At 43.6% G+C, this 26,759-nt stretch overlaps 1 protein-coding gene across 2 annotated transcripts in view; it reads right to left on the bottom strand.

Moving 5' to 3' along the window:
- The window catches only part of csmd3b (CUB and Sushi multiple domains 3b), a 1,698,079-nt gene that overhangs the window by 72,815 nt on the left and 1,598,505 nt on the right, over positions 1 to 26,759 (bottom strand). For both annotated transcript variants that reach the window (XM_078397138.1, XM_078397139.1), the window contains exons 54-57: positions 16,728 to 16,901; positions 13,438 to 13,623; positions 12,812 to 12,985; positions 7,395 to 7,577 (exon numbers count right to left, since the gene is read on the bottom strand). In XM_078397138.1, coding sequence (XP_078253264.1) covers positions 7,395 to 7,577; positions 12,812 to 12,985; positions 13,438 to 13,623; positions 16,728 to 16,901 — 717 coding nt within the window. The remainder of the gene's footprint in view (positions 1 to 7,394; positions 7,578 to 12,811; positions 12,986 to 13,437; positions 13,624 to 16,727; positions 16,902 to 26,759) is intronic.

The raw sequence follows: 26,759 nt of genomic DNA, 5'->3' as shown, positions 1-26,759 counted from the left end.
TCAGAGATGATCTTGCCCGCTCATTTCCTGGTCCTTGCAGTGTACAGTTCGTCAATGGGGGGAAGGTTGCAGCCAACAACCTTCTCGGCTGTGCGAACGATCCGTTGCAGCCTCCGGATGTCGTGCTTGGTGGCTGAGCCAAACCAGACCATGATGGAGAAGGTGAGGACGGACTCAATGATAGCAGTATAGAATTGGACCATCATTGCCTGTGGCAGATTGTGTTTCCTCAGCTGCCGCAGGAAGTACATCCTCTGTTGGGCCTTTTTGACTGTGGAGTCGATGGTGGCCCCTCATTTAAGGCCCCTGGAAATGATGGTTCCAAGGAACTTAAATGACTCCACAGATGTGACTGTGGTGTTGTTGATGGTGAGTGGGGGAAGGGGAGGGGGAGCTCTCCTAAAGTCCTTAAATTGACAATCTGTGTGGATAAACGTCCGTCTTTTCCTTGACATCCTTTGTTCTTTTTGTTCCTGCACCTCTGAATCTTTCTGTTAAGGAGCTATTTCTTGTTTCTTCTCGGATGCAAAATTATGCTGCACATTTCAAATCACAACCAATCTGGAAGACCCCTTCAAGATTATATTGGAAGACACATCTAAACCAATCCAGGCAGCTCTGTCTTCAGCACAGGCAATAGTTTTTTTTAGATTTTTAGATTTAGAGATACAGCGCAGAAACAGGCCCTTCGGCCCACCGGGGCCGCGCCGCCCAGCGATCCCCGCACACTAACACTATCCTACACACACTAGGGACACTTTTTAGATTTGCCCAGCCAATTAACTTACATACCTGTACGTCTTTGGAGTGTGGGAGGAAACCGAAGATCTCGGAGAAAACCCACGCAGGTCACGGGGAGAACGTACAAACTCCGTACAGACGGCACCCGTAGTCAGGATCGAACCTGAGTCTCCGGCGCTGCATTCGCTGTAAGGCAGCAACTCTACCGCTGCGCCACCGTGCTGACAGATTAGCTTTAAATCAGTGCCAGGAACATTTCTGGATATCACAGGCATCCGACATTAAGCAGCTGACTTGACAGCATTAACCTGGGTGTAAGAGAGTAGTGCCTGGCATGGAATAGGCACACAATTACCAAGAAGTCAGCTTCACATCATTATGTGGTTGCTCTAACCAAGTGGAAATTCTTTGAATGCAGACACTTGTATTTCTTGTACAACCTGCCTGTGTGCAGCCTGTAATCTTGGGAAAAGCCAGAGCACCATTGTGCTCGCTACCTCGATGGGCAGCTTTGTCCTGACTATCTGCGATCTGTTGATGAGTGAAGAAAAGCCTGAAACATCTGCTTCAGGAAGACGTGCTGAAGAGATGGTCCATTTAGGCATCCTCCTGAGAACCAATGATCGTCGAAGACAGTTTTCTGTCAATTTGATTTACTCCACTTGATGCCAAGAAACAGCAAAGAGCATTTGATACAGCAAAGTCCACAGGAATAGTCAACATCCCAGCTGTCGGACTGAAGACCTGCACTCCTCGACTAACTGCAGCTTGGGAACATTAAACTCAATGGGCATCAAGAGAAACCGCATAGTGTTTGAAGTCAGACCTTGCGCAAAGGAGGTTGTCAGAGGCAATCAACATGACAGCCTTAAAACATCACCTCAAGTGTTTCTCAGCCCAAACACCTTCATGTGTTTCATCAAGAACCTATGGCATATCATAAAGTCAGTAATGGGATTGTTGATGTCACAGTCAATGTCACCGTCAAAGAAGCACTGAATGCACTATCGTGCATGAAGGTAGACAAATCTCCAGGGCCTGATCAGATATATCCGAGGACATTGTGGGAAACTAGAGAGGAAATTGCGGGAGCCCTGGTTGAAATTTACGAGTCGCCCTTAAATACAGGAGAAGTGCTAGAGGATTGGAGGGTGGCAAATGTTGTGCCTCTTTTCAAGAAGGACTGCAGGGAAAATGCTGGGAACTATAGGCCAGTGAGCTTAACATCTGTAGTTGGAAAGTTACTGGAGGGATAGGTTATACAGGCATTTGGATGGGCAAGGGCTGATTAGGGATAGTCAGCATGGTTTTGTATGTGGGAGGTCTTGTCTCACAAATCTGATTGAGTTTTTTGAAGATGTGACCAAAACGGTTGATGAGAACAGATGGACCAAGCGCAGGCAGGTGGGACTAGTGTAGCTGGGACATTGTTGGCTGGTGTGGGCAGGTTGGGCCGAAGGGCTTGTTTCCACACTGTATCACTCTATGACTCTATGACAATGTTCAATTCCACTTGCAACTCCTGAGCAAAATGAACAATCTGTGTCTGCATGGAGCATAATCTGGACAACATTAAGACATGGGTTGACAAATGGAAGAAAGGTCTCAACCCAAAACATCACCTAGTCCTTTTCTCCAGAGATGCTGTCTGACTCGCTGAGTTACTCCAGCTTTTTGTGTCTTTCTTCAGTTTAAACCGGCATCTGCAGTTCCTTCATGCACAAATGGAAAGCAACATTTGCACTGCAAGTGTGCCCTGCAATACCCTTTGCATTCAATGGCATTGCCTTTGCAGAGTCCCTATTGTCAATATCCTGAGGAAAACTATTGTTCTGAATCTCAACTGAAGCACCAGCATAAATTGGAACCTGCATGAGCACAGAGACACAAGATGCTGCAGATGCTGGAATCTTGAGCAAATAACAAACTGTTAGGAGGAACTCAGTGGGTCAGGCAGCATCTGGTGAGAGAAATAGACAGACAATGTTTATCTTGGGATACATATTTTGTAGAAAGGTCGCAACCTGCCTTCGATGCTGCCTTACCCATTAAGTTCCTCCAGCATTTTGTTTTTTTGTTCAGGTTACGTGAGTGAGCAGACCTGTGTCGAAGTTCTGCCTCAACATTTATTTTCACTGACTCGTTAAGTGTAAATTTCTACAGGATAGGAATCGAAGGAACTTCTGCCCAATATAGCCTCTGCATGATTTTTAATTTTCGCTGTTGCATTGTTATGAAAGACACCAGGGAAAATAGTTTTACCTTGAGTTTCGTCAATGGGCCAGAATATAAGCTATAGCTCGCTACTCCATAAAGCATCATCTCCATTAACTCAGAACAAGTGAAAATATTGTCATTTTAAAAATGAATGTTACCCAAGGATATAATAAAATAAATATTGATGACACCACTCGGTATGTAATTTGTAAAGGATTGCCTCGTGGGTTGTTGAAGTAATGGAGACCTGCTAAATTATGGGACCCTCAAAGTTTGCTACGGTAAACCTGGGACCAATAGTTCACTGCTCCACTTGAAGGCTCCACTTAGTTTCTGGCTCTGGTTCCACAAGACAAAGCATCCTGTCAATTCCGTTTCGACAGAAACTACACAAAGTGGAATGCATCAACCACAGTGGATTGACTGAACCCGAGTGCTTGCATTGAAAACCGTGGCTTAGTTCTGCTGGGAAAAGATTAAAAGCACAATCAATGGTCTACTTATTCACAGTTCAATCCTTAATTAAAGCTTTAAAACTTTAAGTAGGAGATGTGTGATTTGGTGTTGTAATTATGCAGGTATTAGCAGGAGCTCAGGTTAGCATTCTTGCATTTGCACTGGAATTATTGGGCATCAGAGACTGCAGCATAAAATCCACACACACACGCACGCATACACACGCACGCACACACGCACACACGCATGATACTGAGTAAATGCCATGCTCTGAGAAGTGCCATCATTCTGTTCAGTTGGTTAAATCAGTTTTTTTCAGATGGATGCAATCTCACATTCTGAAGAAGTGGGGGGGGTTTTCCAATGTGTTTAACAATATTTATCACTCATTCAGCATCAATGGAACTGAATTTCTGTTCATTAACACTTTACAAGTCTGTGGAAGTTTGCACTGCATTAATCAGTTGCTGTGCTTCTTGTGTTATAAGTGACCCGATGTCAAATGTTGGGTGCTTTGCAATGTTCTGAAGCTGTGTAAGGTGTTCCACAAATGCAAGGTCATTCTCTGCACTTGATATGGAATTTTTTTTTTGCACTACCTTTAAGGTCTAATGGAAACTTGTCGTGAAAGCTGCTTTGAGTTTTCCTAAAAACTCAGACACGTTTTTACAGTACCTTCAAATTGCTCCACAGTTCCACAATAAATAATTAGGTTTTCATTTCCTCAGTCAGCCAATGTTGAACAACAGTGAGTGCCTCGTCAATCTCATTCAGATCCTTGACCACAGATTTAAACAGGTGTCTTGCATGATGCTGGCTGAGATTTCAGTCTCCAGCCTGGTTAAAGATTTGGGAAGGTTGGGAGAGTGGGCAGAGAAGTGGCAGATGGAACAAAGTGCAGCAAAGTATGGAGTCATGCCTTTTGGTAGCAGGAATAAAGGCACGGGCTATTTTCTAAATGGGGAGAAAATCCAGAAATCACAGGTGCAAATGGACGTGGGAATGCTGGTGCAGGATTCCCCAAAGGTTAATCTGCAAGTTGAATTGGTAGTAAGGAAGGCAAACGCAATGCTAGCGTTTACTTCAAGAGGGCTAGAATGCAGAAACAGGGATGTAATGCTGAGGCTCTACAAGGCGCTGGTCAGGCCGCATTTGGAGTACTGTGAGCAATTATGGGCACCATCTCTGAGGAAGGATGTGCTGGCTCTGGAGAGGGTCCAGAGGTGGTTTACCAGGAATTATCCCAGGAATGAGTGGGATATGATGAACATATGATGGCACTGGGCCTGAGGGGGGACCTCATTGTAACTTACCGAATAGTGAATAGTGAAAAGCTTGGATAGAGTGGATGTGGAGAGGATGTTTCTACTAGTGGGAGAATCTAGGACCAGAGATCATAGCCTCAGAATTAAAGAACGTTCCTTTGGGAAGGAGATGAGGAGGAATTTCTTTAGTCAGAGGATGATGAATATGTGGAATTCTTTGCCATAGAAGGCTGTGGAAGCTGTCAATGGATATTTTTAAGGCAGAGATAGATAAATTATTAATTAGTATAGGTGTCAGAGGTTATGCGGAGAAGGTAGGAGAATGGGGTTAGGAGGGAGAGATAGATCAGCCATGATTGAATGGCGGAGTAGACTTGATGGGCTGAATGGTCTAATTCTGCTCCTATCACGTATGACCTCATGACTTTAAAAACTTGATGTCTAGCCATTATAGATGTGTGCGTGGGTGGAGTGTGGGGTACTTCAATCAACCAACTGCAACCCAAGGCTCATCTGCAGTAACTTTCCAGCAGGCCAGTAAAAAGGCAAGTTTGCACCTGATTATTTGGTTCGTAATAATGCTCACAAAAAGCAACTATCGATCCTATCAGTTGGTGGCTGCATAAGAAATAAAAATAATACTTTGATCAATCAATCATACTTTGAAAGATGTAGTCGATTTATTCACAAAATGCTGGAGTAACTCAGCAGGTCAGGCAGCATCTCGGGAGAGAAAGATGTAGAATGGAAACGGGCCCTTTAGCCCACTGTGCCCACACCAACTCATATTTCGCTTGGGTAGCTTACATCCTAGTGGTATAAATGTTCACTTCTCTAACTACAAGTAACCCTTGCTTTCCCTCTCTCTCCATCCATCCCCCTTCCTAGTTCTCCAACCAGTCTGAATGTTCCCCTGATTAAATGTTATCTCCATATGCTTCATTGTCACACTCTCCTAGCTAACAATGATCTATTTCACATTTTCCTTTAACTTCAACTCCTTTGACGTCTCATTTTCACAACTTATACTTCCTTATCTCTGTCCTGAAACATCACCTATTTCTTCTCACCACAGATGCTGCCTGTCCCGCTGAGTTACTCCAGCACTTTGTGTCTATCCAGCTATCAGTCACTTGTTCACACTGGAGTCATAGAGTCGTAGAGTGATACAGTGTGGAAACAGGCCCCTCGGCCCAACTTGCCCACACCAACCAAAATGTCCCATCTTTACTAGTACCACCTACCCGCGCTTGGTCCATATCCCTCCAGACCTGTCCTATCCATGTACCTGTCTAACTGTTACTTAAACTTTGGGATAATCCCAGCCTCAACTACCCCCTCTGGCAGCTTGTTCCTTTGTGTGAAAAAGTTATCCCTCAGATTCCTATTAAATCTTTTCCCCTTCACCTTGAACCTATGTCCTCTGGTCCTCGATTCCCCTACTCTGGGGAAGAGACTCTGTGCATTTACCCAATCTATTCCTCTCATGATTTTATACTGTACGTACAAGTTCAATGTTATCCGACTTTCTCATCCACTCCCAAGAGGAGCTGTGATCTGCGGAGCTACTGACCAGCATTGCAAGGGAAGATTAGGGTGCAGTTCTGCAGTTCTTTCCTGCACACACCCCAGGCTGCACACGCCCCAGACTGCACACACCCTAGACTGCACACACCCCAGACTTATGGAAAGTCCACACGAATTCAAGACTTACCAATGAGAGGCAGTGTACCAATAGTTCTCTTTCGATATGGTGGTCACAGACACATGATTTGACCCAAATATCCCTTTTGTTTAAAATCATACCAAAGAGTAACCAAAGATCTCATTCCTCTCAGAAAACATTGTTGTTACCATTACAGCTCATCCTTCTCCACACATCCACCTCCCTCTGTGGAGGAAGCTCAGAGCACAACAGCTTATCCATAGATGGTTCTACCATTTAAATTGATCATGTTTGATCTATAACATTAGCATTAATAAGCCAGGCTCATAAAAAAACTTCCAAATCTGACCTTTGAAATTTGCAGTTGACCCCGCCTGTATATTTTGAGGATTTTGTGTATGTTCACGACCTTTTGTTGCTCTGCTGGCAACTAGTTTCAACTATGGAAGGGGCCCTACGTTGAATCCAATGATTTAGGGGGACTCAGACCTGGTTGTTTTAGCTTCAACAAGAGCCAGCCAGTCGCAAATTATTCTGAACCAGTAGATGTGGACACTTAGAACTGAGATGAGGAAAAACTTTTTCAGTCAGAGAGTTGTGAATCTGTGGAATTCTCTGCCTCAGAAGGCAGTGGAGGCCAAGTCTCTGAATGCTTTCAAGAGAGAGCTAGATAGAGCTCTTAAGGATAGCGGAGTCAGGGGGGAAGGCAGGAACGGGGTACTGATTGAGAATGATCAGCCATGATCACATTGGATGGCGGTGTTGTCTCAATGGGCCGAATGGCCTCCTCCTGCACCTATTGTCTATTAAGCAAAGCAGACAGTGAATATAGGAATTGGTTGTGAGATCGGTTTCCTTCATGATGTTACGTGGATGTCTTAGCATTACCCCTTGAAGCTGTCTTCCCATGATTATGGGGATACTGATTGAAAGTTTCTAATACAACAATTTAGTATTTTATTTAGTTAACTGATTCCTTTCCTTACTTTTCTGAACATGGAAAGCACTACAATTTAATTGGAAGACTCGATTGAAAGGGTCTGGCTTACCTTTACACTCTGGCTGCTTCCCAGACCAGGAGCCGTTGGAAAGGCAAACTCGTTCAGGGGAGCCATTTAAAACATATCCCGTTAGGCAAGAAATGTGCACAACGCCTTTAACCCGGAGTTCGCTCTTCTCCCTTGAACCATGTGCTGGAATGCCAGGGTCACCACAAGTTCCAACTGTATCCCCTGCAAAAAGACACAAGTCCAAGATTAAGAAATCTTTGTGATGAAAATTAAAACATGTGCTAAAAGGCAAACTATAACTGCCATACATATAACATCAGGGAGAAAAAAGATTCAAGTTGACATCAAGTTTACAGCTTTTGCTCCGTATTGTTCACTTCCTGTAGCTATCCACACCGATGGACTCATTCCTTCTCTCCAGAGATGATGCCTGTCCCGCTGAGTTACTCCGGCATTTTGTGTCTGTTTACATATATATGGGGAGTTATGCTCATACAATCCAACACCCATTGATCGTTTAACATGGGTCTGGTGAGAATACATGGCAATTCTTAATTAACATTCATCCTGGTAGTAGGGGTTATTAATGTATTGAAGTCTTCTTCATAATGTATTGTCCTTGTGTATTGTGTTTACAGACTGTTATGCTGCTGCAAGTGACAATTACATTGTTCTTCTGTCGTCACATGTGACAATTAAACACTATTAACTCTTGGAGATATGGCCATGTCAATGTGTTCCATTTTGACAACATTTATGTTTTGGGCCCCTTATCTGATGAATGATGTGCTGGCAGTGGAGAGGGTCCAGAGAAGGTTCACGAGAGTGTTCCCAGGAATGTGTGGGTTAAACAGATGATGTGCTTTTGAAGGCACTGGACTTCTACTCTCTGGTACTTAGGATAAGGGGAGATCTCATTGAAATTTACCGAATAGAGAAAAGCCTGGATAAAGTGAATGTGGAGAGGAAGTTTCCACTAATAGGAGAATCTAGGACCAGAGGTCATCGCCTCAGCATAAAAAGGATGTGCCTTTAGAAAGGAGATGAGGAGGAATTTCTTTTATCAGAGGGTGGTGAATATGTGGAATGAATTGCCACAGATGGCTGTGGAGACCAAGTCAATGGATATTTTTAAGGTGGAGATTGACTGATTTTTCATTGGTACGGGTGTCAGGGGTGATGGGGAGCAGGGAGCAGAATGGGGTTGAGAGGGAAAAATAGATCAGCCATGATTGAATGGTGGAGTAGACTTGATGGGCCAATTAGCCTAATTCCGCTCTGAGAACTTATAGATTTATGAAATATAATTAATTTGGATTTTAACTACTTTTCATACGTGCATTATTTCTACACTGCACAAATATATTTTGCTTTAAAAACAGATTTTCCAAAATATGCATTTAGAGAGAAAAAAATAGCAAGATATAATTTTGGCGGTACAGTGGTTTCAGCGGTAGAGTTGCTGCCTTGCACCGCCAGAGACTCGGGTTTGATCCTGACTACAGAAGTTCACTTTATGGAGTTTGTATGTTCTCCCTGTGACCGTGTGGGTTTTCTTAGGTGCTCTGGTTTCCTCCCAAAGACTCGTGGGTTTGTAGATGAATTGGCTTCTGTAAATTGTCCCTAGTGTGGAGGATTGAACTTGTGTATGGGTGACCACTGGTCAGTAGGGACTTGGTGGATCGAAGAGCCTGTTTCCACACAGTTTCCCGAAACTAACCTAAACAATACAAGTAATCAGAGATGGGGAAGATACTGTTTGCCAGTAATTCTCACATGACACTAGATTTTTTGGCTGAGATATTCCTTAGCCAATGCAATGGTCGTGGCGGTATTTGGCTGTATCTACTTGTGGATCGCACTTTTGCTCATTGATTACAACGTAACAACGGCCACTCCACCTCAAAGCCTCGTTTTAAATATTTCTTTGTTTAGTTTAGTTTAGAGATACGACATGGAAATAGGCCCTTCAGCCCACCGAGTTAATGCTGATCACCGATCACCTGCTCACACTAATTCTATGGTATCCCACACAATACACATTAGGGGCAATTTTACAGAGACCACTTAACCTACAAACTCATGTGTCTTTGGGATGTGGGAGGAAACGGGAGCACCTGGAGGAATCTCATGTGGTTACAGGGAAAACATGCAAACTCAGCACAGACAGCAACCGAGATCAAGATCAAACCCATCTCTGGCGCTGTGAGACAGTAGCTCTACCAACTGCACCACTGTGCCGCCCCGTAGAAGTGTACTATTATGCTCCATAGATTCAGGACTTTTACTTTCATCTGGATTTTTCCTTGACAGGTTTCTAAATGGTCAGTCTCGATAGAAGTCTGTGCTTTTTAAAACCCCAGCATTTTTGGTGTTAACATAGAAACATAGAAAATAGGTGCAGGAGTAGGCCATTCGGCCCTTCGAGCCTGCACCGCCATTCAATATGATCATGGCTGATCATCCAGCTCAGTAGCCTGTACCTGCCTTCTCTCCATAACCTCTGATCCCTTTAGCAAAAAGGGCCACATCTAACTCCCTCTTAAATATAGCCAATGAACTGGCCTCAACTACCTTCTGTGGCAGAGAATTCCACAGACTCACCACTCTCTGTGTGAAGAAATGTTTTCTCATCTCGGTCCTAAAAGACTTCCGCCTTATCCTTAAGCTGTGACCCCTGGTTCTGGACTCCCCCAACATCGGGAACAATCTTCCTGCATCTAGCCTCTCCAACCCCTTAAGAATTTTATATGTTTCTATAAGATCCCCCCTCAGTCTTCTAAATTCCAGCGAGTACAAGCCCAGTATATCCAGTCTTTCCTCATATGCAAGTCCCACCATCCCAGGGATTAATCTGGTGAACCTTCTCTGTACTCCCTCTAAGGCAAGAACGTCTTTCCTCAGGTTAGGAGACCAAAACTGCACACAATACTCCAGGTGCGGTCTCACCAAGGCCCTGTACAACTGCAGCAGAACCTCCCTGCTCCTAAACTCAAATCCTCTTGCTATGAATGCCAACATACCATTCGCTTTCTTCACTGCCTGCTGCACCTGCATGCTTGCTTTCAATGACTGGTGCACCATGACACCCAGGTCACGTTGCATCTCCCCTTCTCCCAATTGGTCACCATTCAGGTAATACTCTGCTTTCCTGTTCTTGCCGCCAAAGTTCTCTTCAGTAAAATGATATGATTTGCAGCATTGTAATTAAAACTGGAAAATGTTGGAAGGTTTTAGGTATAAGATGGTACTTATTGTGATAGTTTACTGGAGTCTAACATACAGCTGAGTAATTTTATGTCTGTAAATAAACTAGCAAAGGGGAGCTGCCAAATTCACTGCTTCAAGTCAAGATGTTTAGACAAACAAAGCAAGTCAAACTGTCTCGTGGAATCTCAACCTGTAGTCTTAAGCTTTTATCTTCTCGAAAAAAAAGTGCTCTTGCAACTTCAAAGGAAATCTACATATATAAAAGTTGGTACTGACATGCAGATCTACTTGCAATTGCACAAAAAATAAATACACTGTAATTCTAATTTTGCTTGTCAGTTTGATTTTGTCACGGAACGATGAAATAAAGACAATGACAACACTGTGGTGTGAAAGCAGGTTGTTATTCTTTCAGCAGTTCTACAACAAACCTGTGATTTATTGAAAACGGAATTGTGTTACCGAAGAATGGGGTGGGTGATCGGTGGTAATGGCAGGGTAAAATCACCACCCAACACAAAGGTCTTTGATCTTAGCAGTCATGCCCCACCTGGGGTTATGGAACCAGCTACTATTGTTCAACGTCATTATAGGGCAGTGGAATTGAATATGGGGAGTAGAGTATGGGCTACCTTTTGTACTATGGTGCTGGCAACTAAAGAAAAATGACTATCTGCAATTATGTTCAATTTGTGTGATTTAGCCACACAAAAAACACACACACACACACACACACACACGGGATGAATACACAGAAGGGATGGTGGAAGGAAATTTCAGTCATTCCTTTTGAAAGGAAGTGAGATAAATGAAGGTGTAGGAAAATAACTGCAGATGCTGGTTTAAATCGAAGGTAGCCACAAAATGCTGGAGTAACTCAGCGGGACAGGCAGCATCTCAGGAGAGAAGGAATGGGTGACATTTCGGGTCGACACCCTTCTTCAGACTGAGGGGTCGAGACTCTAATTCAGTCTGAAGAAGGGTCTCGACCCAACGTCACCCATTCCTTCTCTCCTGATATAAATGAAGGAGTGTTGGGCTCCTATGGGCAGGAATGGGTTGAATGTTACCATTCAGGAAACCCAGTAGTGCAAGCAACAAAGAAGTCTAAGAACCTAAGAACATCAGGAACGGGAGTTAGAGTAGGCCAATCAGCCCCTAATAGGCTGGACGTAGGCAGGATGTTTTGTTATGTGGGAGGATCTAGATTTTTTTTTTTTAAATGTTCGCCTATATAAGAGAAATGAAGTGATTTTATTTTCTCAGATTCATACAATAGTACTTGCTTGTTCTTTCACTTTTCAACAAACATCTTCCTTATGATTTATGACAATAAAGTTCTGTTAAATTTCTGCAGATTTCAAACAAAAACAATTCTGAAACTAACACAAGGCAAAAGATATGTAATAAACTTTGATCTAATGAAATTTGTTCATTTACCCGATGAACAGCAATACTGTTTCCCTGATAAATCATAAGAAGAAATTACCGTTTTTTGACTGAACATAATTGCATTTGCAAAGAATTCCAAAATTGCCACTTGCAATAACCATTAAAAGTGGTAAATGGATTGCTAATGCCAAGACCTCCTCAAAAACGATCTGTGCTAGCAGTGGTATGAAAAATGCCCAAATTAAATACAATCTTCAATATTTAATTTATCAAGCAGTAGTATTTATTTGAAAACTAATATTTTATTGAAATGTTTCCCTGGAAGTCTAAGTTGTTATTTGGGGTAGCTGAATTATGTATACTTGAATCCTGCAATGGAACAAAGTTAGGCAATTCCCCTTTTCCCAATTATATTAAATTAGCTTTGAACTTTATTTCACATTGGTCATTCATGGCCATTATAATTGCTCAATTACCTAACCCCAAAACAACCCTCCTGCTCTCTCAGAAAACATAATGACAGTTAAAAATATGACAGGTCGAATGTATTGACTAAATTGAGGTAGAATTAATTCAAGAAAGGGCACAAAGTGCTAGAGGAACTTCACGGGTCAGGCAGCATCTCTGGACAACATGGATAGGCAACATTTCGGGTCGGGACTGAAAAAGGCCCCTGACCCAAAACGTCACCTATCCACCGTCTCCAGAGATGCTGCCTGACCCACTGGTTACTCCAGCACTTTGTGTCTTTTTGTGGTCAATCAGTATCTGCAGTTCTTTGTGTCTAAGTCATGAATTGATTCAAGTTCAGTGTTCCTTTTAACATGGGTAGATGGGATATATATAAGTCATACCGGAACAGTGAGGCATGGAGCCACTCCAATCTCCATTCTTCTGGCAGGTACGTGTTGCAGAGCCAATAAGCAGCCTTTTCCCAACACAAGAGTAGTGAATGGTTGCTCCGAATATGTATTTATCTCCAGTCAAAATTGCATTTGGTGGAATGCCAGGATGTCCACAATCAACCACTGTGTGAAAGATATCAGATGATGACTCATAAGTTATCATTGGTTATTTTATTGCATAATTAACATTTCATCTCAAATCACAAGAAGACTGTTTTGCTGAAATATGAAAGATTTCAGCCTATAAATCGTCTATGAATCAGGCTTACGAATGGTTCTCACATCTGTCAACATTAAAAATTGACCAATTTAACATGTCCTCAAATAGTCGATTAAATAAATCATGTATGTATGTATTAAATGTTCGTCAGCTAATGCTGCCAATGGGTATTTCTAAATTTTAACGATCGAAACATAAACAACATAAATATATGATCAGAAATAAACATGTTATATAAAATTAATTTCATTCATATTTTCAGTTAAATGATTATCCCAGTACTGATGGATTGGCAAGTGAATACAGAAAGTCCAAACATTCAATAAGATAAATGCAGTCAATAAAGAATGCTTACCAGAACATTCAGGTAAGGGCTTATCCCAGTACCCATTGGACTGACACGTCAGCACGGACGATCCAAACAAGAAATATCCAGGGTTACAGTCGTAAAACACCAAGGAGCCAAAGGTGAAATTTCCATATTCTATCTTACTTTCCCGAATGGAATTTGCAGGAATCCCAGGGTCAGAGCAGTTCACCACTGACAAATTTTAAAAAGTGTAGCAAGTCAAAAATGGTTTCAAATTTCTGAGTACATCCATGATTTTACATTCAGAACATTATTAGATTTTAACCAATTGTTCATTTGTGAATTAAAACCATAATAAATGGTTCAATTTGATGTGACCCACATAATGTAACGTACAGTATGATGTGAATTGTTGTAGTGCCTTGTATGTTCAGGGGAATCTTTATTCCGTTGGAAGGAAAGATCCATCCATGAATAATTATCTTCATCCGCTGTTCCAGATGTCAACTTCTCTACATCGGCGAGACCAAACGCAGGCTCGGCGATTGTTCCGCTCAACACCTTCGCTCAGTCCGCCTTAACCAACCTGATCTCCCGGTGGCTCAGCACTTCAACTCCCCATCCCATTCCCAATCTGACCTTTCTGTCGTGGGCCTCCTCCATTGTCAGAGTGAGGCCCAGCGCAAATTGGAGGAACAGCACCTCATATTTCGCTTGGGCAGTTTACACCCCAGCGGTATGAACATTGACTTCTCTAACTTCAGATAGTTCCTGTTTTCCCTCCCCTTCCCAGTTCTCCCACTTTCTTCCTGTCTCCAACTACATCCTATCTTTGTCCCGCCCCCTCCCCTGACATCAGTTTGAAGAAGGACCTGAAACGTCACCCATTCCTTCTCTCCTGAGATGCTGCCTGACCCGCTGAGTTACTCCAGCGTTTTGTGATACCTTCATTTAAATACTAGTAACACAATCATTTCATGTAGTTTAAGTATACAGTGTGGAAATCTATTGATTACATAAGGGTGAACGATCGCAATTTAATATGTGCTTATTTGAAAAACATCAGAGTGAAGGATATCTTTAGATCTAATTTTTCCACTGTGGCAAATATACACATACAAATTATGAGTAACAGGAGTTGTTGATTATTTGTGAGCAATTTCATTGCAGATATTTATTCCAAGTCAAATTCTTTGTATGCCGATGTTAAGCTTCTTTATGTGATATCAGTGGGTAGTCTCAATTTACAGAATTATAGAAGTATCTCATCTATAAATTAGAGGTCGTGAGGTAAAACTTATTTGTCCAGTCTGTGGAGCTGAAATTTCATTTCTCGGACCACCATTTTTGAACAAATCTATTCACCAGAGTCATATAATTGACAATTTGAACAAGAGCTTCCTGTAATTTATTGTCCATGATAACTTATTGGTGTCGGGAGGGAGTGAGAGTTGGTGGTGAAAAGAATAATGGTGCACTCATCCTTGAATTTACAATAATTCTGCCCTCCAAACTGTCAGGACATGGCATATGCTCTGAAAGTTCAAATCACAGCTTAGAAAGGAAGGAATGTTGGTCTGAGTTTACAATCAGATAACCCACAATCTATTTAAATAGCCAAGGGGTCAAATGGCCATCATCTTCATCTAAATTGTATGTTTGCATGAATACATAATAAGATCATGTCATAAGTGATAGGAGCAGAATTAGGCCATTCGGCCCATCAAGTCTGCTCCGCCATTCAATCATGGCTGATCTATCTCCCTCTCCCTATCCCATTCTCCTGCCTTCACCCCATAACCCTTGACACCCGCACTAATCAAGAATCTATCTATCTCTCCCTTAAAAATATCCATTGACTTGGCCTCCACAGCCTTCTGTGGCAACATTCCACAGATTCACCACCCTCTGACTAAAGAATAAAATAGATGTTCATACTTGTGTGAAATACCATAACCTCTTATACTTTTAATCAGATAGTCCATATTTGTTGTTGTATCAACTAATACCGTGACACGGAAAGAACATTCTTCATTTAATTCTACTCGTCTGTCACAAGACAAATCTATATACTAAAACTCTTGTTTGTTTGTTTGTTTGTTCCTGAACTAAAGCCAAAACGGTACATGATAGCGCAACAATTTTGGTCCTCCTTACTCACCGTGGGGGGGAAGGGGGTGGAAGGAGGGGGGGAGGATAAGGGGGGTTGAGGGGGATGGAGTGGGGGGAGGGGAAGGATAGAGGGAAAGGGGGAGGGGAGGGGGAGGTAGGGGAGGGGAGGGGGGTTGAAGGAATGGAGGGGAGGGGAGGAGGGAGGGAGGGAGGGGGGTAGGGGAGGAGGGAGGGGGAGGGAGGGGGAGGAGGGAGGGGGGGGAGCGAGGGGGAGGAGGGAGGGAGGAGGGAGGGAGGAGGGAGGGAGGAGGGAGGTGAGGGGGGAAGGGGAGGGGGAAGAGGAAGGTGAGGGGGAAGGGGAGGGGGGGAAGGGGAGGGGGAGGGGAGAGGAGGGGGGGAGGGAAGGGGAGGGGAAGGGGGTAGAGGGGGAGGAGGAGGGGGGAAGGAGAGGGTGCTGCACCAATGCAGGAGAGGTTTGGGCCCAACGGGTCCACTTGGTCTAGTTGCAACTAAATACATCTCAATCAAAATTGACCAAATAATAGATATAGTTTTATGTTTGTGTTAATGTCTTTAACATGGATTCTTCCACATTAGAAAAAAACAACATGTGCACATAATGTAATAAATTCAGATGTCATAATGGTGTGGAATTGAACAGTAAGTGCTTCCTACACCAGTTGCTGAAGCACTGGCTCTTTCACTGTTTACACTCTCTCTTTATCCCAAGTCGCACCAGCTTCTCATTTTCACCTCACAAACAACTAACAATGGCCTGTTTCCTTTATCATTGTTACGATTTTGCATATCTTTCATTCATTGTTCTTTATCTCTCCACATTATCGACTGTATCTCTTGTTTCCCTTAACCGTAACCAGTCTGAAGAAGGGTCTCCACCCAAAATGTCACCCATTCCTTCTCTCCAAAGATGATGCCTGTCCAGCTGAGTTACCCCAGCTTTTTGTGTCTATCTGCTGTTCATACCAATTCTCCAGAGCTTCTGCCTGAGTATTAGCATTTCTTACTCAAGACTAGTTAAAGTTGTACATATTATGGCAAACTAGAATTCACTAATATTATAAGGTGCACCTTAATGCCGCAGTCAAATTCATATAAAAGTATATTTAACCCATAACAATACCAGTTATTATCAATTTGTGCTTTCTTCATGCATACAATTTATTTCAGTTTCAGATATAATCTTGATAAATTTCTACACATACCTCTACATGTGGGTATCGGCCAGCTCCATTGCCTGTTCGTCTGACACTGGGATCTGGCGGACCCATCCATCACGTATCCAGTGTTGCAAGAAAACGTCACAACGTCATTGAGGTTGAAAACATTTCCGGAGGTTTTCCCATAAATCGAATTTCCAGGATGACCACAGCTGATTGCTAGAAGAAATACATGACCAACAATATGAAATTCTTACAATTCTAACTTAACTTTGAAACTACCTAAATGACCTCGCCATCCAAAATATTGATCATCCACCATGGTGGCAAAGGAGAAAATCTCCCTTCTAACCAGTTAAGGAAGAGATATTTGACTGACCAGAACACTAAATTGGCTATATATCACTAAATTGGCTATATATCACTAAATTGGCTATATATCACTGAATTGGCTATATATCACTAAATTGGCTATATATCACTAAATTGGCTATATATCACTAAATTGGCTATATATCACTAAATTAGTTATAAGACGTACATCAGTCTGAAGAAGGGTCTCGACCCGAAACATCACCCATTCCTTCTCTCCTGAGATGCTGCCTGACCTGCTGAGTTACTCCAGCATTTTGTGAAATAAATACCTTCGATTTGTACCAGCATCTGCAGTTATTTTCTTATACTATATGACGTACATATATCCATTCTTGCATCCTGTTTTTTTTCAGGTATTAAAATCACAAAACCCACAAAACATTTTTTTTTTTAAAGCACAGAAAAGACTTTTCATATAAAAGTGACCAGAGGAAATTTAGCATTTGGGAAGGAATGCAACTAGACCGGGATGAGAAAGGAGGGTATAGTAATCAGCTGTGCAGGAATAAGCAGGTCATATTTTTAGGGCTTTTTTAAAAATACATTTCTTATTCTTGAAGATATAAACATAAGAAATTATTCATAATATCTATTTATCTGTAAGGTCTTGACCCCTCTGGACATTGGTTTTGTTCCTCCTTCTACTCCTCCTCCTCCTCCTCAATAATATATAATCCTTTTGTCAGGTAAGTGTGACAGAGGCCTTCCAGAGCAATAATCAAAATTCCTTTTATCTTGTTTGCTCTTGAAGAAGTGAAAGAATAACAAACTTTTTTTTAATGCATCAGAGCGAACATTAGGTGCACAGGGAATGATGGAAAGTAATGCTGGGTGGGATGTGTAACAGAGAGTGGATGCACTGACAACATGTTTCTGTTGCCATCACTGTTAAAAATGACACATAAACTTTATTTTAAACTATTAAAAAAATAATTAGCATCATTGTGTTTTGACTAAGCAAAATGCACACAGATGGTGTCATTAAATAAACAAAATAAATTGCTGCTTACTCAGTTCATAGGTTATCTGCAAAGTCCACAAATTATTTAACAGCATTTAAGGGCGGCACGGTGGCGCGGCGGTAGAGCTACTGCCTTACAGCGCCGGAGACCCGGGTTCGATCTCGATTACGCGTGCTGTCTGTACGGAGTTTGTACGTTCTCCCCGTAACCTGCATGGGTTTTCTCCGAGATCTTCGGTTTCCTCCCATACTCCAAAGATGTACAGATTTGTAGGTTAATTGGCTTGGTGTAAATGGAAAATAGTCCCTAGTGGGTGTAGGATAGTGTTAGTGTGCAGGGATCGCTGGTTGGTGCAGACTCAGTGGGCCAAAGGGCCTGTTTCCACGCTGTATCTCTAAACAAAACTAAACTAAAGCGAACCAGCGATCCCCACACACATTAACACTCACCTACACTAGGGACAATTTTTCCGCGCTGTATCTCTAAACTAAACTAAGCATAAGTTTATGTAATCCCTGTAAATCACTACTTTGTAATGTGTAAGAGCTGCACAATCCATTCTTAAAGGGGAAAAAATACACCGCAAGACAATTTTGGAACATTAACAATATTCTTTTCCCAACATCTAACATTACATTCAACTTCAAAAAACACAAGTAAACCTTAATATCGAAGAAAAATAACCTCAGCACTAAAGCACATTAAAAACTTTTTAAAAAGCAACCACAGATAAAAGGGAAATAGGGTTTAGGAGGATGGTATAGATCAGCCATGATTGAATGGTGGAGTTGACTTGATGGGCCGAATGGCCTATTTCTACTATCTCTTATGATCTTACGAACTACAAACACTGTGAATCTAGGATTAAAAACATGTTTTGATGAAGGTTATAAATCAAAGTAATACTCTGCCAATTTTACATTGCAGATTTCTTACACCAGATATTGATGGTAAAAGATATCTCAATGAATTTCAGTCAAGTTTGGAGTTCAGTTATAGCCCTTAATTCCATTTTCATTTTTGATTACACTTCTGCTGTTTATTTCAAGTGAACTGATTTTGTTTGGAACATCAGTAGACATGCTCTTCGCTTTAAGCTGTTCTCAGGTCCCTCTGTAAAATTGTTTGGTTCAAATGTATGTTGTTGTTATTTTTATTATCTTATCCCTTCATATACTTACACTGGGACCATTAAATTATTTTAGTCTAGAAGTCTGCAGTTAGATGATTAATACTTGTATGATTTTTACTCCAAGGCATAGTGGTATTAGTCATGTGATATACTAACCAACTAAGGTCTATGAAATTCTTTGACCATGACTGGAAATGTCTTATCAATTTCCTTCTTTGCAAAGCGAAGGTACAAAAATTCAAGCTTCAGATCCTTAACAGGTTCAGACCATGAACATGGAGAACATGACATTTAGTTCATGCAACCTACTGAATTTCAGGTTTTCTTCTGTGATCTACTAATTGGTAAGATGTTCAGGAAATGGATATTAACTCAAAGACATGGTTGGAGAAGGCAGCATGTTGCAAGTACATGACCCATCACGGCGGCACAGTGGCGCAGCGGTAGATTTGCTGCCCTACAGGGTTTGCAGCACTGGAGGCCCGGGTTCGATCCCGACTACTCGTGCTATCTATATTGAGTTTGTACATTCTCCCTGTGACCTGCGTGGGTTTTCTCTGAGATCGTCGGTTTCCTCCCACACTCCAAAGATGTACCGGTTAATTGGCTTGGTATAAGTGTAAATTTTCCCTCGTGTGTTTAGGGTTGTGTTAGTGTGCAGGGATCGCTGGTCGGTGTGGACTCGGTGAGCCGAAGGGCCTGTTTCCGCACTGTATCTCTGAACTAAACTGAACTAACGAGTTTGTTCAGATCTTGCTGAGGTTAACAGCACAGATAGTTACCATCTTTTGTTTCCATATCCCGGCCATGGCAAGCTTAATCAACTGACTGCGATTGGCAGGTAGCTTTCTGCAGTAGATAATAATAAGGGATTAAGTGGGAAGATTGGGATGGTGAGTTGGGGAGAAAGAATATAGTTGGCAACTGAGAAAGGTATGGGAGGCTGGAGGGGTTAAATCTGGAGGGGGGGGGGGGAGGCATTGGATTGTTGTCCAATGCTACACAATATTATGAGGGGATTGGATCAGGACTGGGGGAGTTCTTTTTAAAGATACAGGGTGGAAACAGGCCCATTGGCCCACCGAGTCCGCACCAACCAGCAATCCCCACACACATTAACACTATCCTACACTAGGGACCATTTTAACATTTATACCAAGCCAACTAACCTACAAACGTGTACGTCTTTGGAGTGTGAGAGGAATCCGAAGTTCTCGGAGAAAACCCACGCAGGTCACGGGGAGGACGTACAAACTCCATGCAGTCAATTACCCGTAGCCGGGATCGAACCGGGGTCTCTGGCGCTGCCGGCGCTGTAAGGCAGCAACTCTATGGCTACACCATCATGCTGCCCTGAGGCTCGGTCAAGAACATTCAAAGAAAATAATGGGCAAGGCAGAAGAGGGTAATTTGAAACGTTGTGATAATCGGTAGATAAATTGAAAGATTTGGTGAAGGATATAATAACACAAAAGTTTTGTAAATATGTAGATTAGTTCCACTGGGTTCAGTGAAGAACACAAACAATCTGTAGGCAGCAGATCGCCTGTTAGGTTTTCTGAATCCCAAAAAGCTCAGACAATTAAATTTGAAATGGAAGTATTCCAAGAGATGTGTACCAAACTCCAAGCTGTTGGATTGCTATTTCCCATCCACCTATGCCTTCTAACAACTTCTGTCCTCTATTCATTGAAAACTATAGTTTATTTTCCACTTCAGTGTTCAGTGTAGTCCACTACAATGTGCAGTTCGGAGTCAACCAGATTACTGAGGGTTTTGTATCGCATGAATCTGAGTAAATACAGAGAATTTTTTTCTCTGAAATGCATGAATGGTCCCAAATGGATTTTTGTTTGCAATGAAGCAGCAATTTTTAATTCCAGGTTTACTTTATTGATTACACTCTCTGGCAGGCATGATGAGATTTAAAATCAGTCCAGTAATCCAGGCTTTTGGAATCAAAAATAATAACCTAACCACTTTTCTGTCATATCCACGAAGCCAAGAGTAACTAGATTGAAGATGGACTGTGATTTCAAGATCCAACTCCACAGAAAACCAATCTCCTCGGACTGAAAACATCCCAATAGTTTTAGCTACTTGGCTTCGTGGATATGACAGAAAAGTGGTTAGGTTATTATTTTTGATTCCAAAAGCCTGGATTACTGGACTGATTTTAAATCTCATCATGCCTGCCAGAGAGTGTAATCAACATTAGCAAATTTGCAGATGATACTAAGTTGGGGGGTAGTGTGAATTGTGAGGAAGATGCAATAAGGCTGCAGGGTGACTTGGACAGGTTGTGTGAGTGGGCGGATACATGGCAGATGCAGTTTAATGTAGATAAGTGTGAGGTTATTCACTTTGGAAGTAAGAATAGAAAGGCAGATTATTATCTGAATGGTGTCAAGTTAGGAGGAGGGGGAGTTCAACGAGATCTGGGTGTCCTAGTGCATCAGTCAATGAAAGGAAGCATGCAGGTTCAGCAGGCAGTGAAGAAAGCCAATGGAATGTTGGCCTTCGTAACAAGAGGAGTTGAGTATAGGAGCAAAGAGGTCCTTCTACAGTTGTACCGGGCCCTGGTGAGACCGCACCTGGAGTACTGTGTGCAGTTTTGGTCTCCAAATTTGAGGAAGGATATTCTTGCTATGGAGGGCGTGCAGCGTAGGTTCACTAGGTTAATTCCCGGAATGGCGGGACTGTCGTATGTTGAAAGGCTGGAGCGATTGGGCTTGTATACACTGGAATTTAGAAGGATGAGGGGGGATCTTATTGAAACATATAAGATAATTAGGGGATTGGACACATTAGAGGCAGATAACATGTGCCCAATGTTGGGGGAGTCCAGAACAAGGGGCCACAGTTTGAGAATAAGGGGTAGGCCATTTAGAACGGAGATGAGGAAGAACTTTTTCAGTCAGAGGGTGGTGAAGGTGTGGAATTCTCTGCCTCAGAAGGCAGTGGAGGCCAGTTCGTTGGATGCTTTCAAGAGAGAGCTGGATAGAGCTCTTAAGGATAGCGGAGTGAGGGGGTATGGGGAGAAGGCAGGAACGGGGTACTGATTGAGAGTGATCAGCCATGATCGCATTGAATGGCGGTGCTGGCTCGAAGGGCTGAATGGCCTACTCCTGCACCTATTGTCCATTGTCCATTGTCCAAACAATTACCTATCCTTGTACTGCAGAGTACTGTTGCAACTGTGGACAGAAAGGACATGGTACCATCTATATGTTACAAAAACTCTCATCTTTTATGTTTGTATATATATTTGTCTCTTGTTCCAGAAATACAGCCAAAACGGTACACGATAGCACAACAATTTTAGGCCCACCCTACTCACCATTTCCCCGTGGTCTCAATAAATCAAGTTTTGTTACTTTTTAAAAACAATTAACAATAAACTTTAATAAATGCGCACCCCCCCGCCGGGAGGACCGCGCCCGTCCTGGCGTGCCCCACGCCTGACCTTCCTGCTGCAGCGTGGCAGCAGAGGGACAAACAAGATGGCCGATGCCCCCGTCCGCTGCAGGAGAGGTTTCGGCTCACTCTGGCCGCAGCACCGGCCGCACGGGGCCGAAGTGAGTAGCTCCTTATACCCTTCCCTGTCCCCCCTCGCCCGACCTGAGTGGGTAAGTGGGGTTCTTTAAAACAACCTTAACTCAATTTCAGTTAATGCAGAGGAGGTTTGGGGGAGTTTTAAGGGGGGTTATCAGCAGCAAATAAAATAATTATACAAAAACTCTTGTTTGTTCGTTTGTTTGTTCCGGAATTACAGCCAAAATGGAGCACGGTAGCGCAACAATTCTAGGTCCACCTTACTGTCATCCCGTGGTGTTATTGGAAGAAGTTTCATCGAAATAGGTGTTATATTTTTAAAAGTTACTCACATTTTAAAGTTTAACTCTATCTCCTAGGGAGGGGAGAGGGGTGCAGGGAGGAGGGGGAGGGGAGAGGAGGGAGGGGGGGAGAGAGGAGCGAGGGGGGGGAGAAAGGCGGGAGGGGGGAGAGGAGGGAGGGGGGGAGAAAGGAGGGAGGGGGGAGAGGAGGGAGGGAGGGGGGTGGAGAGAGGAGGGGGGAGAGAGATGGGGGGAGAGGAGGGAGGGGGGAGAGAGGAGGGAGGGGGCAGAGAGGAGGGAGGGGGCAGAGAGGAGGGAGGGGGGGAGAGGAGGGAGGGGGAGAGGAGGGGGGAGGAGGCCGGAGGGGGGAGGGCGCTGCGCGAATGTGGGAGGTGTTTGGGCCCAGCCTGGTCTAATTAGCCTGACCTTTAACTGCTCGGCGGCGGCTCCGGGGCTGAGCAGTGAAGGAGACGCCCGTGGCTGAGTGCGGCAGCAGTGATGATGAGCAGGAGCTGGAGACTTATCGGTGACGGCAGCGATGGAGATGCCCAGGGTTTAGAGCGGCAGCGGCGGCCGCGGTGATGGCTGGGCAGGGGCTCCGGGGCTCACTGTCGATGGCAGCGATGGAGACCACCCCCCGGGATTACAGCGGCAGCGGGAGCAGCGGCGGCTGTGTGATGGCTCAGCGGGAACTGGAAAGCGGAATGGCGGCCATGATGGAGACGCCCGGGGTTTAGAGCGGCGGCGGTGACGCTCCCCCCCACTTGGGCTGCGGAACCAAACGGGCATTTGGCGGGAAGTGGGAGCTGAATGAAATGATGACCCTCCCCCAAACTGCACATGCGCAGTCACCTGCCGGCCATCTATGTAAGTGTAAGCACTGGTCTGGCGGCCATCTTACGTGAGGACCGGCCCCAACTGCGCATGCACTGGTTTTTAAAAACTTTAAAATGTGAATAACTTAAAAAATATAACACCAATTTCAATAAAACTACCACATTTACCATTAAGGTGATGGCAGTGAATAAGGTGGGCCTAAAAGTGTTGCACTATCGTGTACAGTTTTGGCTGAAGTTCAGTCACAAACAAACAAACGAGAGTTTTAGTATATAGATGGGTCAGACAGGGGCAAATGGAACTAGCTTAGAGGGGACATGTTAGTCGGCATAGACGAGTTGTCTGAAGGGCAAATTTCCATGCTAGAGTACTCAATAACTAATTCTGCAACTTGATTATCCTCAATGAAGGAGTTAATGACTACTTATTTTTAAATATAATTAACTATTTAAATATAAATGTAGCTACTGCTTTTAACATACAATCTTCGGCCATCTATGTCAGTTGATTTGCGCTTCTGACTGGGCGCAAAAATAATAATTTTTCACATAATTTTCTGATACAGATACATGCTTATGTCTGCAAACAACGTTAATACAATGCTGTGCAAATCTTCAAGAGACTAATTGTTTGAACATGTTTCACCAGCGAGCACTGTACAATGGCTGCCTTGCCTACAGTCTGTCTGTCCTTTTCAAACTTTTTTGGAGACAAAAACTGCACACAGTACTCCAGGTGCGGTCTCACTCGGGCCCTGTACAACTGCAGAAGGACCTCTTTGCTCCTATACTCAACTCCTCTTGTTATGAAGGCCAACATGCCATCGGCTTTCTTCACTGCCTGCTGTACCTGCATGCTTCCTTTCAGTGACTGATGAACAAGGACACCCAGATCTCGTTGTACGTCCCCTTTTCCTAACTTGACCCACCATTCAGATAATAATCTGTCTTCCCGTTCTTGCCACCAAAGTGGATAACCTCACATGTATCCACAATAAACTGCATCTGCCATGCATCTGCCCACTCACACAACCTGTCCAAGTCACCCTGCATCCTCATAGCATCCTCCTCACAGTTCACACTGCCACCCAGCTTTGTGTCATCTGCAGATTTGCTAATGGTACTTTTAATCCCTTCATCTAAATCATTAATAATAATAATAATAATAATCCATTTATTTTATATAGCGCCTTATCACATGCTCAAAGCGCTTTACAAAAACAATTAACATAGAAACAAACAGACAAACTATCCTGACGGAAAAGCGGCGAATACACAACGCCAGCGTCCTCTCACGTCAGGGTCCGGTAGTAGACATTAAAGAGCACAAGACACACAGATAATTTTTTTTTTTTACATAAAACAGCCATCACAGTGATTGCTCTAGGCATACCCTCACTGTGATGGAAGGCAAAGTCTTATCTCCTCCTCGTTCTTCTCCCGTGGTGCCACGAGGTGATCGAGGCTCCCAACTTTTTGAAGCCCCCACCGGGCGATGGAAAGTCCCAGGGCCCAGCCGAGCAGGCCGATGAAGGTCCTGAGCCCCCACTGGGCGATGGAAAGTCCCAGGGCCGAGCCGAGCAGGTCGATGAAAGTCCTGAGCCCCCACCGGGCGATGGAAAGTGCTGCGGCCGAGCCACGCAGGGCGATGAAGGGCCTGCGGGCGGGTTGATCATACCTCACGCTTCGGGGCGGTCGAAGCTGCTACGGCTGGAGCTCCCAAAAGCCGGTCACCAGCCAGGGACCTGCGAACTCCCGATGTTGCGGTCTGCAGGGCCCACGGCCGAAGTCTCCGAGATGATAAGTCCAGGCCCTGCGACCGGAGTCTTCAAGGTCGATCCCAGCTGGAGGCCGCCGACTCCACGATGTTAGGCCGTAGCGCGAACGGAGATACGACACGGTAAAGGTCGCATCTCCGTTGAGGAAGAGATTAGAAAAAAGGTTTCCCCCAACCCCCCCACCACCCCCCTACATACACAGAATTAAAAATAAAACAAAACGTACATTTAACAACGACAATGACAAAAAAAACAAAAAAAAACAGAGAGACTGCCGGTGAGCCGCAGCTGCAGAACACAGCCACGCCCCCTAAGATTAATGTATGTTATAAATAGCTGCGGTCCCGGCAGCTTATGCTGCTGTTGTTTTATGCCTTCTTCACCATGTTGTCAGCTTATGCTGACCCCATTAAGGGGTTATTGGACTAGTACACTAAGGGTGTACAAAGGTGGCACAGCGGTAGAGTTGCAGCCTTACAGTGCCAGTGACCTGGGTTCGATCCTGTCTATGGATGCTGTCAGTACGGAGTTTGTACGTTCTCCCCGCAACCACGTAGATTTTCTCAGAGATCGGTTTCCTCCAACACTCCAAAGATGTGCAGGTTTGTCGGTTAATTGGCTTGGTGTAGGTGTGAATTGTCCCTGGTGAGTGTAGGATAGTGTTAATGTGCAGGGATCGCTGGTCAGTGCGGACCCGGTGGGCCGAAGGGCCTGTTTCTGCGCTGTATCTCTAAACTAAACTGTACTCTGTCCTTCAAAATTCTCAATTCATTGTGTGTGTTCTACCTTTCATAAAGAGCACTTTACCATTTAATGATTAAAATTTACGTATATTTGTTGCCACAACTTGGTCACGGGAGAGCAGAGTGATGCAGCCTAGGTATTACACCACCCGGAATTGTGTTGGACATGCAGAACCGAGAAACGCATGCTTAGTTCATTTTTGTTATAATTCACTGATCGCCAATGTCTTTCGGCAAATACCTTAGGGCTTTATTATTATTGGGCTGCAGCACAAAAAAATTCTACCTGCTCATTATACAATATTCTGTTTTCCAGTATGAGACAGAGTGAACACCACAGGGAAATGAGAGAAGGGTATAGGAGGGCATTGTCTCAGATGGGTATAATTTTGTTTTAAAATAGTAATGATAACCT

Source organism: Rhinoraja longicauda, chromosome 4, assembly GCF_053455715.1.
Source record: "Rhinoraja longicauda isolate Sanriku21f chromosome 4, sRhiLon1.1, whole genome shotgun sequence".
NCBI classification, from domain to species: Eukaryota; Metazoa; Chordata; class Chondrichthyes; order Rajiformes; family Arhynchobatidae; genus Rhinoraja; species Rhinoraja longicauda.
The sequence above is the reverse complement of the archived record's forward strand: the minus strand, read 5'-3'. Positions and strand labels throughout refer to the sequence as shown.